Below are 16,163 nucleotides of genomic sequence, written 5' to 3'. Positions count from 1 at the left end.
ATGACATGTCTTATTATATCTTTCTCCAAATGTTTTGCAATCTGAATTTTTAATAGTCTGATAATCACCCACAGAAATGTTTGTATACTTGAAGGTATTCCTTCGATCATGACTATTCATCATGTCTTGCTTATCAGACACTGCTCTACATAAACTGTGTCTCTCATTGGAATCTTTGTGTTGTTCTGATTACTCATTGCATTGTACTTCTGATAATGCCCATCTCCAGCTCAATAGCTCAAATGGTATATTCTCTGTTGTACAGTGTGATAATCCTATAGCTGTGTCCATGGTGCCTCTCACAAATATCCGATGTTTCTGTTTAAATGATTGCTTTCCTTCACTATTCTGTTGGCCCATTCAACTTGACCTTTACACTGTGGATACAGAGAGGCACTGCAATCCTCAATACCATTAGTTTAAAAAAAATTAATCATATTGCTAGAAATAATTTATCAATGAGAAGATCACTTGAGAACGCTCCCTTACAAAAATAGGTTTCCAAAACTCAATTATTTCAAATTAATTGTGATTCACTACAAAGTTTAACTCTTTCCGTTTAATGTAATAAGCAATGATCACAATAGCAATATGCATATCTAGAGGTCACTGTGTTCATTGGTCTAATAAAGTCAATTTCAATGTTTTGACAATATGTTTCTCACAGTTCTACAGAGAGCATGGGCCACAGATGAACTTTTAGTGCTATGTCAGCAGATTTACACTTTTCTCACAGACTAAAAAACAGTTTAACATAACTAAGCTTGGACCTTAAGCAACCTGGTATGACAAGAATATTTCATCTCATGACAGTTGCCCCCTTTATTGTAAATTCATCTTTTACATTTCAGGACTGCAAATTCAAACTCAGCAGTCTTTCTCTGGGCCATTCCCTAACAAACTCCTTTAGCCTAATAGTTCAATATGCTAGTTGTCACTTGTCAATCATCCATTCATTCTTGGTTACTAAACTTACACCACACTAAGCATCCGTCAACCAAACCACTAACAGGTTACAATCATCACTCTATTCACCTTAGTACATTTTATATAGTGCATAAGATTATCTGCTGCAATGTTTACCCTTCCTAGAATGTGCTGATGCTAAATAAATACTCATGTAACTTACAGGCCAATTTAGCAGGCTGTGACAATCTTTTGCCTGAACCCCCCATTTTCATAGATGATCACCAAAGGCTCAATGAGTGGTAAAGTTTGGTAGTCAACCACTGTGTAACTATTTAGTTGATGCAATTCGATGTATCTGACAATATTTCTTTGTCGCAATTACCATCAGTGACATCCAATGAAATGCACTGACTGTTAATCACATCCTGCATTGCACCATTCTTGCAAATCCTCCTTTCCTTCCTTTCTAACAAACAAAGGTAAATTACGTATTTTCTGCTTAAAAGGTTGGGCTCGATCTATCAAGATAATTTAATGTTTGAATCTTTTTAAACATCTAAGTTCAGGCTTGAAAATAACTTTGGACTTCACCAATACTGTGGTCTATTCATTTTTTTGAATACGAAATATATAGAGTGGTTTACATAGATTAGTGAAGATCTACAAGATTTTGTGGTTAACCCTATTCAAGAATATTCATACCACATTCCACTAAAAAACTTTTGAAAAAGATTCCTTCAATCTCAAGTTTAGTTTTGGAAATACCTCTCAATTTAAATATTTGTCCCCTGAAGGCACCAGGAGTAACATGGTTGAATCGGAATTCTTCTTTTCTATTTCAGGCATTTCTTCAGAGTTTTTCATGGTTTTTAGGTCTCGCCTGGCATTAGCAGCGCATGCGCTGCTCTCGCCATGCTAGGGCTTCTTGGGATCAATACGGTTCCAAAGTTCTGTCTCAGCTCCGCCTGCAAATGTGATTGGTATGCGTCGTTTGTCATCACTTATTATTCCGAACAGCCTTTATTGATTGTACTTGAGGGTTTTTAGTCCCTCCTGGTTGTGAACCTGTCCTCTTTAGGCCACCCCCCGCGGGATTGGATCTTTTACTGGCGGCGTGAGACGGTGGGCTTAATATTGACTTGCTGCACTTTTTTGTAAACTACTGTATGCGTTTGCGTTTAGAATGCATTGCATGGTATTTTGTTGCTATTTCTTGCGTTTGGAATGCTTTTATTTTATTTTACAATAACAGACCCCCTCCCCACTCCCCCTCGCCCTGTTAACGCGGCGACCCCTTGGCCGCAGAAACCGGTTCCCCTCCCCGCACGCTCCCACGCACACACAGAGCATTGAATCTCTCACGTGCTAAGTATTTAGAGGATGTGTGCGCACAACTCCAACAAAGATTAGGCGCCCACTGCAGGACCTGCAGGGAGCACAGACCCGCAGCGCGTGTCAAGAGACTAGGTGGGTCTGTTGAAACAAGACCCCCCAGGCTGACAGAATTGCAGCGCCTTGGGGTGGACACGGAGACTCGAGGCACATTCGTCAGTCAGCGAGAAGAGAACCCCGTCTGCGGCACACCTACAATGGGGCTGGAAGTTGAAAATCCAAACAGTCGCAGGTAGGGGGCTGTACTAGAACAGTAGGGGGGCTGGGTCGATTAGGGTACACTCGTGCTCTTGTGGCATTGGTTACCAGATGACTCCAGGTCACCAGGGACCGTGCTCCAGTCCAGGACTTTCCTTTTAGCAATCACTGTTTTCAGGTGTGTTATAAAAGTTGCTTCAGAGGAAACACTTTCCCAAAATGCATTAAGGTGTTTAAGAACATCCTAGGAGTAGGAAACAGTGTTATTAATGGCATGGACTCACCTGGTAACCAAATTGAAGGTGTCTGCAACGGCGTGCATGTGTGTGCTGGCCCATGTATTTGGAACGCCCCTGCTTCTACAGGAAGCGGTGGTGGACTTGAGGGTTCTGTGTTGGATACATGATGTACATTAGGAGGGTGCGTGAGTTTTAGACTCTGGGGCTATTGTGGCTGAAGGGGTCTGTGCAGGATATGTACACTGTACTCTGATGCTTATGGTGGGCTGAAGGGGTTGTGATGGCATACACAAGTGTGACAGACCACATACTGGGGTTGTGGTGAACTGAAGTTGTCTGTGACGGAATGCAGGTCTGTGATCGAACATGTACTTGGAACTTTCATGCTTCTATGGGGAGGGAGCTGTGATGGGCTGAGGGGTCTGTGTTGAGATCCATGTGGGGACAGGTACACAGGACTCTGGCATTTGTACTGGGGGTTACGATGGACGAGGCCTGTGATGGGATTACTGACGTACAATGAGAAGCCTGTACTTCCGACTCTGACACATGTACTGGAGTCTGTGAAGTGATGCTGGGAGGGATGCGGCATGAACACAGGACTGTGGCACTTGTACTGGGAATGTAGTAGTTGTGCTGGTGGCTGTGGGTCACATACAGTAAATTTGTACGAATCATGAGAGGGCTATAATTTGAGTGTGTGTGCGTGCAATTGTGCCAGTCTATATGCTGGCGACTGTGAGATGTATGTCTGTACTAGGATTGGTGATTTATGTACTGAGACTAAAATATGCTTGCGGGGTTTTTTGTTTTGGGGGTATAATTAAGGCTCCGGTTTTATGGTATTTGTTTTTTAACATTGCCGTCTGTATTTATCCATATTTATTTTTGGGCTATTTTATCAGTATATTATATTTATTTTATTGTATATTTCGTGAATAAATGTGGTTGTAAAATTGTATGTTTCCACATTTATTTAACTGATAAACCTGCACACATACTTCGATGCATGATGCGTTTTAGAAAATTAAGCAGCCGAACATTAAAATAGCCCCTCAGGTAAATATTGGTATTATGCTACAAATGTATGCTGACATACGCCATTATGAAAGGAAATCTCATTCTGTGTTTTTTAGCTCCCTATTCTGCCTATCTACTTAGATACTGACTTGCAACTAATGAAAGGCAGCAGGGAAAGTCGAGCAAAAGGTCCTACATTTTTTGTATTTTTTTCCAGTTTTTGAAAATAAATGTAGGCATTAAAAATGCAATAGGTCTCGCCTTAATGCTGACAGTCTTATCTAGTGCTTGGTGGGCGTCCTGCTGGGAGGTCTGGGGGATAGCGTACAGAGGTCATGACCTTCACCATACTAACAGCGGGCCGCCCACCATATTTGGGGATTCTCACCTGGCTGGAGAGATCTCACTGCTGGGAAGGGTGCTGCCGCTGCTGTAGCTTCTTTCGTATCAGTGAAGTCTGCCATGAGGGCTCCATGTTTACACTGTCCCCTCTGCCAACTTTTTTGTTTTCTTGATGGAAACTCCCAAAGCAGGAGTTTGTTTCTTGACAATAAAAAGCTAATAGCCCTGATGCACAGGGAGTTCTTTTCCCTGTGCATTGGGAGTGATTAATCATTTCCTCTGTCCATGTAAGCCACGCATTGCATGGTAGACAATGTCATGGAAAAGGAGTGACAGTCGTGCTGCACTTAATAGGGCGATTCACATATCACTGTGACCAGTAGTCCTGTGGCAGAAGGACAGCATGGTCAACGGTTAACACCAGTGGAGGTTCCGGCTGCAGTTGCTCAGCAGTCCCCCCCCGCCAACTCCAAAGGGGAAAATAAGAGGAGGGAAACCATGGATTTGGTGGGCGGTGTGAATGAGGCACTACTTTACGATCTTTATCATGCGCTGCCAAACCCCAAATTAGCCCCTAATCATTTACGTTTTCTTCAGCTTCTGTATATTGATCGAAATGAAAGTGCCCTTTCTTTTATTTCCGGTAATTCTTGCTTAATGTTGGCAGTTTTGGCTGAAGCGAGATGATTAAACAGTCCAAAGCAGTAGCACTATGTGTTTTTCCTCTGAGCTCTCTCTTTCTCGGTTTAAAGTGCCTCCTCTGTTCCTCCCACTCACATTACTGAATGAAGTTTACATTAGTTGCAACCCCTTTTTTTTCAAAATCTGTATGCCTTTGGCGGACTGATCTACTACACTTTTAAGAATGGCAATCACTTTCTACAAAGTAGGGTCATGATAACACAGTAGCCTTCGTTGAGCTTTAGCGCACATTGGGTTTATAACCATCAAGTTACTGATCATTTTGTAAACATACTTGAATGATTTAATTGTCAGCAATCCTAGTGTAGGTGCATACTCCTCAACTAACTTACCTATTGTACGGTGTAGTTAATAAAATCGATGCCTTTCGATATTGATGCTGATGGAGCAGGGTTTTCGCAAAATGAAACCCACTCAGATTGAACCCTCATAGAGAAAATTACTAATCATGTGATGTGCAAACTAAATGCAAAAAAATGCTAACATGAGGGAAGATGAACTTGGGGAAGCGAGAACTAAGATGCTGAAGTAGGCCGCAAATGCTTATAACTAATGGAAAATAAAAGGACTGATGCTGTTTGTTTATTATATACTAATTTGCGTTGGAAATAACATTATTACGGGAAGTGCATGGGTATAAATGAGAAATATGCAACACACGGGGTGGGTGCGTTTATGGTATAGCATTATAAGTAATTAATAATAATTGTGTTTGTTTTCTGTAGAAGTAGGATTTTCTGCCCCGCAGAAAAGGCCCGAGAGTCATTTTGGAAAATAAATGTGGATTTAAAACTGTGCAAGAAAGGGAAGTCGGAAACTGTTTGTCCTTCATGGGTCCTGTGAGCCTGCCAAAGTTTGCGTGGAGAAACAAATTAATCTCTAAAGCCGGAATACTTCCTTAGAGAGCGGCGCAATTGAACAATCGAGGCACAAAAGTTGTTACATGACCGAGATGGAGGAAATGTGTATATGAAGGAAGCTCAAATTTGTATTTCCTTTGTTGGAAGTTGATAAAATTAATAAAAAAGGACAATAGACTATTTTGAAAATGTTATGACGAGAGTGGTGTGACAGTACACCCCCTTCCTCAACCATTAGAATGAAGGGAAATTGTGTGTTATGATACAATGTGGGTTAGTTTTTTTGGAATTTAGAGTATAATATAGATACCCGGTGGGAGGGGGGGAGGTTGCGTGATGTTCTACTTTGCAAGAGGAGAGAGCTGCGTTGCTGTCTCCTATTCCTATTTGGGCTAGCTGTTCCTGATTGAAGAATCCTGACTTAGTCTTTGCTCTTCAACTCTTCTAGAGGAGCCTTGCTGATCTCATGGCCAGAGAGTAGTTTTCCTAATTTCTTTTGTGGGTTAGTATTATATCATGATTTTGCATAACTACTTTGCAAATTACTTTTATCTCTAATCTTTTGTCTCTATGCCTATCCACGCACTCAATGCATTGATTATGAGATGTTCTATGTCATTTCTCATTTGTTTCTTGTATGGTGATCAATGATTCGAGCTGTATTGTATTTGACGAGCAATCACATTATTTTAGATAAAACATTATTAATTCATAAGTGAATTTGTCATTATTAGAGTTGGTTTATGATGAGCATGCAATAGTATTATTCTAGATCCAAGTATTAGTTTGCCAAACTCTGATTATATAAATAAAGATTGCATCGCCACAAAGGATAATGCAAGTATGATATGGTAATAGAAAGTGGTAAGTTCGGTATTCACTCACTCAGTTAGAAGGGACTTGTAGGGTAATTAATTGGGCCCAGGTAATGGAAATGTGTTAGTCCCAGATCGCTGGATCAATGCTTTTGATAATAATGCTGTATGGTATTGTGGTGGGTTCCCAAATAATCCAGGCAAGTAAAGGTTAAAAGTATCTGCTTGATTTGGAAAAGTAAGCCAGATTGTAGAGCCCATTAATCAGCCTCCTTCCAACTCTGTGATCCCTTCTAAAATGCCTAACTGACAAGGTGGTAGAGATAATCAATTATTGAATATCAAAGGAGTGCCAAGGGTTGATTCTTCCAATAGTCACGACAGAACAAATTCATGCCTGAACCCAAAATTAGAACAACAGCATGTGCTGAGGCAGCAGGTGCACACAAACACAGGGAACAGAAGAGAAAGAAAGGAGGGAATAGACATGGGAACAATAGAATAGCAACATACAGAATTGTAAATGGTTAAATGAGAATAACATGGATTTTATTCACTGAAAGTTTCTAAGTGACATGAAATACATTCCGAGAGAGACGCTATAGTTGTCCATGTCACTCAAAACCCCATGAGGAATAGCATCCCTGTTATTCACATTTTAGTAATTTGTAAAAAATAAAAATTGTATACTGCCCCTTCAAATCATTACACAGGGTCAGAGGAGTGATGGGTGATCTATGTACAACAAATAAAAAAAATGTAAAAAGCGAAATAAGCTGCCCTTTTGCCACCATCAAGATTAAACCCCCCCACCCAATATAAATAAAGAAATCCTGGCCTTCTGCTACCCACCACCACTACCCTGCAAAATACTCAGGCCACACTGCCCACAGGCAAATATAAAAATAAAAAACTACCTGACCTGCTATCACCCTACGACGCTACCCTCTGCCTATACCTCTTCTCAACACCTCAAGTAAATTTGCAAATAAAAAATCCCTGGTCTCCTGCCTCCCACCCCCAACAGCCCAACATATTCTGTGCGCACACCTCCCCAGCCCTAGCTCAAAGCCGCAATCTTCACACTGAGTGAGAGCGGAAAGCTGGTACCTCGATGGCAGTGGCTCTCTGAGAGCCACTGACCAGTGTGGCTTCATGTCTCCCCTCAGCTCAGGTCTCAGCAGATTCATTTAGTCATGGAAGTAGTTGACTGGTGCAGGCAAAGGGCTGCCCCTGTTTTACAATCTCCATCGGATCAGTGGAGACCCTGAAGAGCCAGGTGAGACCGCCACATGTTATTACACTATGGTCTATGGAGACCCTGGTGAGACGGTGAAACAAATGCTAAGTGAGCGCTTCCCCTGGGTGACATCATAACAGGTTGACCACTGCTGGCGTCGTGACAGTAAATAACCAGATTACGATTCAATTTTGCATAGTAAAGGCTTCCACTAGAAGCAATATACAACAAATATATTATATATGTACTTCCCAAAAGGACACTAGGCATTATAATGGCATTGTAATGCATTTCAGTACCAAAAACGTACATTTCACTTGAATGCCTAATTAGCTTCCAGTCCTGCAGATGCAATCTAGTAGATTCAGTGCCAGGAATAGAAATAAATTACTCCATCCTATAAAATGTGGGTCAAGAGGGGTTTGGGCATGCACGGCGTAGCCATTAGAAGGAGTATCTGTCAGCCAGCACATTTACTTGGAATAAATTCATCCCACAAAGAAATTGGCAACAAGGACAAATGTGACACTAAATCTATGCTGAATACCTTGACTGATCACAAAGAGTGCAGTTAAAAACATCTTATGGGATTAAGCCATCCACTGTAGAGATCTTTGTGTACCCAGCAAGTACCAGAGCAAGTATCAGAGTATCTGGTGGTTAATGCACTTTCTGTAAAACGTTGCATGCAGTCTAATAACAGGACTTAATCATCACATAAAAGCATAGAGTCGTAATGAGCCTGGTGTAAAGAACAGCATGTACTATGCATATACAGATGTGTACTTTAGGTAGACATTTCAGTGGGTTACTGTTTTTAAAACACAGATCCTTGCCATAACTGCAGGTCAAAAGTTAAAATTGTTTATAATATAGCTTAGTGGGCTATAACCCAACAAGAAGGAGCTGAACGCAAACTGAAAGGCATACGTTTAAAACCTTACGGTCTCTCTCAATATTTTCTTATTTATTCTAAGTGTAGTAAATGGATGAGACTTCTTGATGGTTGAATCAGTTTAATCCAAGGAGACAGCTTACACAACCACCACGAACAGATGCAGAGATGTAACTGATCTCAGTAGAATATTACATTACCAAGGATCCCTAAGAATCCCCAGGCAATAGAATCAAAACAATTCTGAATGGAACATATGAAAGGAAGGTACATGGTTACAGAGAGAGTGGAGCACAGAATGGAATACTACACACCATCCCCCTTAAAAAAAACAAAAAAAAAACAGGAGAAAAAAAAAAAAAACTTAAAGGTAATAATCATGTAACTTTACAGGAGTATGTTTTACACGAATGCTTTTCCTAAGGGAAGAAATATCATCATTAGGAAATACATGACAAGGTAAGGGAACATTTTCACTAACACAGTCATTGGCATGGCTAGGAGTTGATTCAGTGGTCAAGTTGCCATTGTCAGGCAAGGATGGACTACAGTTGCCAGAAACAGGAACAACAACACGATCAACAGACTGGTTCTCGGAGTCAAAAGAGTTAAACATGGGAGAAAAAGATGTATCATCTTGATCACATAAAGGCTTAGCAGTGGGACAATCATTGGAGGATGGTGCAGAGGGGGATTCAGCCTTAGAAGAATTTAAACCTTTGCACAGAGAAATCCTTCTAAAATTCCAAATTTTCCCATCCTCAATTCTCACAGCCTTAGAAAATACCTCAATGACCTTGCAAGGGTCCGACCACTTACTCCACTTATTGTCAAAGGCTCTGCCCAATTTTACGCGGACAAAATCACCCACCCTGACTTTCTGACCAGAGTTTTTGGTAGAGAGGAAATTGGTTTTCATTCTTTCCTGGTACTTCAAAACTCTGTCCTTAACACAAGCGGGATCTACAGAGGGATCGACTGGTATCTTAACTTTCATCCACCAAGGCAGAAGTTTGGAACCAGGCTTCCTGCCTCTAAGCAATTCGAAAGGTGAAAATCCTGTGACAGAATTGGGGGAAATTCGGTAAGACAGTAAGGTGGAACGCAGAGTTTTTTTCCAGTCTAGGTTGCTTTTAACAGCCAACTGAATGGACTCTTTGATGACACGGTTAAAGCGTTCCGTCTGACCATTGGCTTGGGGATTATAGTTTGACACCCTTTTGTGCACGATCCCACATCTTTGGATAAATGACGAGAATTCTTTGCTTATGAATTGTGGACCATTATCCGACACAATCTCCGCAGGAATTCCTTCCCTGCAGAAAACCTCATCAAGGAATTGAATAATTTGAGTGGAGCCAACTTTGTCGACAATTTTTAGTTCTGGCCACTTAGAAAAGTAATCGATAAGGACCAGACCAAACACATTTTGCTGAGGAGACAAATTGAGGGGTCCGATTATGTCAATGCCTAATTTTTTCCAGGGGCAAGAGACAAATTCAATGGGAGAAGTGGCGACAGACAAGGGTTTAACGGTCTTGTCGCTTTTGTCACAAGGGGAGCATGAGCGGACCCATTTGTCGACCATTCTGTCTACACCAGGCCACCAGTAGAACTCACGTATGCGTCTTTTAGTGCCAGACATGCCCATATGGCCTTCATGGGCCATGGAAATAATTCTTTCTCTCAAAGAGGTGGGAGGAATGATTTTGTCACTACGAAACACAAAACCCTGGTTAAACATGAGTTCGTCATTTACCTTAAAAAAGGAAAGGATGTCCCCAGATAGGTATCGCTCATGAGGCCAACCATATTGTAAGTGCCTGGTTAAGGAAGCCAAATCAGAATCATTCGCCATAGCTTCCCTCCACTCAGTTTCAGAAATGCTGGGAGAAACGCCAGTAGGACCACAATCGTTGACGTCATCGATGTTAGAAACAACATCAGAATCATTATTCCAACTAACGGAAAAAATGGAATTCACTAAAGGCAATCTGGACATGCAGTCAGCGTGCACATTTAACCTTCCGGGGACATATTCAACAGTACATTGAAATTCTTGCAACTTGGCTGCAAGACGTGCTAGGCGTGCTGTTAAGGTCCTGCCACCGCCAGCTGCCAGCATATTGATAAGGGGTTTATGGTCGGTTCTTAAACAAAACCTGGTTCCCCAAAGAAATTGCCTAAAATGTTCAGAGGCCCAGGTGCAAGCTAGTAGCTCTTTTTCAATTGTGGAGTAATTGAACTCAGCGCCCCGCAAGGTTCTTGAAGCATATGACACAACGTACTCTTCACCTTTGTCCTTTTGCATCAAGACTGAACCTAAACCAACATTGCTCGCATCAACACACACAATGCATTCTTTTTCTAGATCAAAAGGTCTTAGGAAGGGAGCACTAATGATTTCTTGTTTAAGCAACTCAAAAGCACGTTGCTGATCGCTATTCCACAAAAATTTCGCATCTTTTTTCAACAACACTCTGAGAGGGTGAACCTTGGAAGCATAATCTTTGACAAATTTACTATAAAATTCTGTGAGACCTAGGAAGGAAACAAGTTGGTCTTTGTTCAAAGGAGCAGGGGCTTCAGATATACTCTTGATGTGATTAAGTTTAGGTTTGATTCCCAGGGCTGAAATCTCATGGCCGAGGTATTCAACCTGACTTTGTCTGAATTTGCATTTAGACAATTTCAGGGTGAGACCAAAATCTTGTACACTTTTTAAAACTTTAGCCAAATTTTTATCATGCTCCTCAACGTCTTTTCCATGTACCAGGATGTCGTCCTGGAAGGCGATAGCACCTTCGCACCCTTCCAGAAGTGTCTTCATGAGGCGTTGGAATACAGACGCTGCACTAGCTAGACCAAAGGGCATGCGACAGTACTGAAATAAACCTTCAGGGGTAATAAAAGTGGTTAAAAATTTAGAGTCTTCATGTAAGATTACCTGATGGTAGGCGCTGGTGAGGTCAAGTGTGGAGAACACACAGGCGCCAGAAAGAGTGGAAATGAGCTCATGTATGTTGGGTAAGGGATGTCTGTCAATCCAGATCTCTTTGTTTAAGCTGCGGAGATCTACACACAAACGAAGCTCACCGTTGCTTTTAAGGGATAAAACAACGGGCGAAACCCATGGGGATGATTCAACTGGTTCAATGATTTTTTTTGAAACTAAGTCAGATAAAATTAACTTTAATTTATCACGGTAAGCCAAGGGCACATTTCTGACTCTATGTCGGACAGGAACAGCTGATTCTTTGAGGATAATACGGTGTTTGAAATTAGCGAAAACACCCAAGTTGTCATTAAAGATACATGGAAAGTCTTTTTTTAATTGGGAAATGTAGTCATTTTCTGGAGAAACCACATATACAGGAGGGGAGGCATTGGGATCAAGTTTGATCCCTAAGTCAAACTGATGGGGCCAGCATAAGATAGATGCTCCTTTCGAGGAGACGTAAACCTTCCCCCTGATAGTTCTATCTTTAAATCTGATCTCTGCCCACATAAAACCTTCAAGACTTATCTTCTTCCCTGTATACCCTCCGGGATGTATATCAGGTGGTGACAGTTCTCTTGGGGACCAAAACTTGTCGAAAACATCTTTGCCTATTATGGTATACCAAGCACATGAGTCAATGAGCATGGAGACTTCTACACCATTAATAAGAATGATGTCACTGGGAAAACCTTTGCACTCGGTATCACCAACACACAACATCGTATTAATTTCAGAGGGTTGTTCACAGTCATCATACTCATCCTGTGATAAAAAATTAACTTTCTGCATGGATTTGCACATTTTTGTGAAATGACCTGACTTTTTGCATTTGACACAAATTTTGTTCCAAGCGGGACACCCTTTGTAATTTCCCACGTGGTCATTGGCGCCACATCTATAACAAATTATGGGGGGCCTTCTTTGAAAAGATCTGTTGTCCCTGCTAAAGTTATCCCTTCTGGTGAAATTGGAATTAGGTTTTCTATAATTCGGGGGATTCCTGACTAATGAAACCTCAGGAATAGTTACTTTAGTTTTGACATCATGGCCTCTTATTTCGTTAACGAACAATTCCGATTGCTCAATTCCCTTAGCAATGTTGAGGACGGCGTTAAGAGAGGTCTCAGTGCCCATCCACAACCGTTCCTGTATCTTTTTACTTTTAGTACGCATCATTATTTGGTCCCTTAACACTTGGTCAAAATCAATGGATTCAAAAGAACAAGAACTAGCTAGAGTGCGTAGAGCAGCTACATATGTTTCTATGGATTCATCTTCTTTTTGAATTCTAGAGTAAAATTTAAAACGTTCCATCACAGTGTTGATTTTTCTACCAAATCTGATGCTTAATTGCTTGACAACAACTTCAAAAACATTTACATCACCAGCACCAGAATTGTCAATAGGTGGAAGACTTTCTAGTTCTTTAAGACCAGCGCCACCTAGACAATTTTTAAGTAAGGCAAGTTTCCTTTTAGGAGAACAGCCGTCTTCTTCTACCACATCAACATAAGCTAAAAAGGTAGGATACCAAAGATCCCATTCTACTTTGGGATCACCAGCAGAGGGTAGGAAATGTGCAGGTGAAATTATGTTATTTGACATTTTCCCTAAGAAAAGATATTACAAAAAAAAATAGATAAAAGAAAATGTAAATAAAGGTCACAGTTATTATGCTAGGTAACTTGTCAAAATACAGTATATAGCAATAGCATCGAAATTTGAGGTACCTTCTCTGTAAATAAAGATGTAAAAACGATTTCCATGTACTTGAAACTGCAACCAGGAAATAGATTACGAAGTACAGTGCTCAGGGATATACAGATAACTGTGGAAAATATCGATGTAGAGGGGTTAAATTACTTAAATGGTTGTAGCGTTACACAGAAATGAATAAAGAAAATAATAAAAAAAAAACGGGACTCGGATCGGAGTCTGTTGCCATGACAATTTCAAAATGGCCGCTGGAACGCAACGCTGTGCGTCGGAGGACGCTGACGATGACGTAGGTGCACACGGAGACAGCGTGTGATAATAATGCGTCCGTTCGGGAAGGGTGATGGCAGAATTCTGGTAGCGAGTGGAATGCACGCGGAGATATGGTGAGTCTCGTGTGTCTTCTTTTTTAAAAGATGCGCTACGGTAAAGAATCGTAGGAAATGTCACCAGTTCCACGAAAACGCTGGTAGAAAAGAAAGTTTCACACGGAGACGGACCAAAGCAATTGTAAGGTGAAATCCTCTAGAGTGTGAGCGAGGATCGCTCAAATTCCCAAATTTAGGAATAAATAACGTGGAGAGACAGCCGCAGGTGCAATCAAGGCACGTAAAATAGAGAATACTGCCGCTGGTGTTGTAATTTAACACATATAAAGTTTTAAAACAGTACCTTAAAGAGGATCCACACTGTAGGCGGTGAACGCTGTCTCAACTGGATTTTCTTTTTTTTTTTTGAAGAAAAAAAAATAAATGAAGAATAACACGGGTTCTGTTGAGCTTCAAGCTTAATATCCCGATCGTCGCCAGAATATGTAGTAAATGGATGAGACTTCTTGATGGTTGAATCAGTTTAATCCAAGGAGACAGCTTACACAACCACCACGAACAGATGCAGAGATGTAACTGATCTCAGTAGAATATTACATTACCAAGGATCCCTAAGAATCCCCAGGCAATAGAATCAAAACAATTCTGAATGGAACATATGAAAGGAAGGTACATGGTTACAGAGAGAGTGGAGCACAGAATGGAATACTACACTAAGGTTGCTTAAAAAGTGTTACGTTGGCTAGTAACATACACGTATCAGAAATTCTGACATAGAAAGACACATCTACCATTTACAGTGAATACACGTAACTTGTATACAAAGCTGGAAATAATGAGCAACCTGCCTCCAAATCATAATTTATCTCGAAAGCACTAGTGAAGTGACAACCGTCGAATGCCTTCCTTTCTCAATGGCACTGACATGTTATTAAGCTCCAGCTGCCTCCCAGCAAGAAAGAAATTCGAACAAAAGTAGTGCTAATGGCCCTTTAAGGGTGACATTTGTGTTGTGCCAGCTAGACCCAAAAATAAGCGATGTCCATCGCCCCATGTAGGTTCCTATTTTGAACTCACAGCAGACAGTTTGAACGCGCCACTAAATGTGACCCACTCCCAGTGTTGGCAATATGTTTTGTAAGCTTTAGTTACGCTTTGCAATGTTTAAGAATGCATGTGATATAATCCGTTGTGACAGTAAGGTTGGCTTCCTAGCCCTTGTAATGCTGTTTAATGTAATGTTCACAGGTAGTGTTTGTCATGTATTAGTTACAACTTCGCATAAGGCGATACAGAAATAAACGCCTTGGCATCGAATCTAATGAATGCTGGAAAAGGGAGAGATGTATCCTGATCCCGCATCCGGCAGTTATTGCCGAGCCGGATCCATGCCAGTCACAATTAATTATGCTGACTTTGTCCTAGCGTAATGACTGGCATCCGTGTAGGGAGTTATTAGAAGATACTGCACAGGAGCAGAAACCCCGTGAAACACTTTAATTTACACTGAGGGGCAGCAAGAAAATTAAAGAAAGAAAAATTAAAAAATAGAGCCGACATACGAGGAAGATTTATGGACAGACAACGTGTCACAGAATAGTGCCCGGGTACACCACCCGCGTCAGTGTGGTCTCTATGTGTGATGAGGGGGCGTGGGAAAGGTTCAGCAGGGGCGGCTAACAGCCTGACCTTACCTGGCGGTGTTAAGCAGGGGGTGCCTGGTGCCCACTAGCTTCCGGACCTGCATGGCGATGTTGCTGAGCTCGTCGCTGAGCAGGCAGCGTAGACTCATGAAAGAGGTCGGGTAGCCCACGATCTTTTCGGCGTCTGACACCACTTTACTCCAGTGGGAAGCGGAGCCCTGGGATCCGGAGAAGAAGCTGATGCTGCAGCGACCTGTCAACCCTGTGAATAGCCCAGGCCAGAGCAGGCGAAGCCGAGACATGGCCATAGCTGCAGCTGAGACAATGTCACCGCTCTTCTCCTCCGGTCGGTGTTATGGTGCCGCTGTGGCTGTTGGTGTATTTGTAAAGTGAAAGTTGGCTAATGTCTCTGCTGCTGATTCGATCTCGCTTTTGTCTGCTGCCAGCTGACTTTCTCTTTTGGAGAGGGGGTTTATTCCTCCTGTTCGGGATGACCCTGTCACTGACTGGGCAAGGAACGCAACAGGGTTACTGCTCCAAATCCTAGAGATGCATATCAGAGGAAACTCAGGTGCCTGCCATGGGAGCCGCCATCTTGGGAGAAGCGAAATACGGCAGTGTCGCAAAACAGGAAAAGAAACTGACAGGTCTCTGCAAGCATAGCGGGAAGCGTTAGTTTCAACTTCAAGTCATTCTGGGTCAGAAGCTTTATCGTCCCACTTACTCGGGGCTCCACTCTCGTCAGCTTTGCGCCGCTCTCTGTCCTTTGTATGTTCTAGTATGGATTGGGCAAGATAGTATTCGTGCCCAGCTTTGTATTTTTTTTGTTCCCTATGACAGAATCTCGATTTTCTACGCTAGT

The 16,163-nt window shown here is 41.7% G+C and overlaps 1 protein-coding gene across 1 annotated transcript in view; it reads right to left on the bottom strand.

The window, feature by feature from the left end:
- PDSS2 (decaprenyl diphosphate synthase subunit 2) overlaps positions 1-15,912 on the bottom strand; it is a 694,554-nt gene extending 678,642 nt beyond the window's left edge. The window contains exon 1 of the mRNA XM_086926695.1: positions 15,353-15,912. Within this exon, the coding sequence (XP_086782821.1) occupies positions 15,353-15,609 (257 nt within the window). The 5' untranslated portion in view covers positions 15,610-15,912. The remainder of the gene's footprint in view (positions 1-15,352) is intronic.
- Positions 15,913-16,163: the final 251 nt, after the last annotated feature.

The sequence above is a fragment of the Lissotriton vulgaris genome, chromosome 6 (assembly GCF_964263255.1).
Source record: "Lissotriton vulgaris chromosome 6, aLisVul1.2, whole genome shotgun sequence".
Taxonomy (NCBI): Eukaryota; Metazoa; Chordata; class Amphibia; order Caudata; family Salamandridae; genus Lissotriton; species Lissotriton vulgaris.
This window is presented reverse-complemented; position numbering and strand designations above follow the sequence as displayed.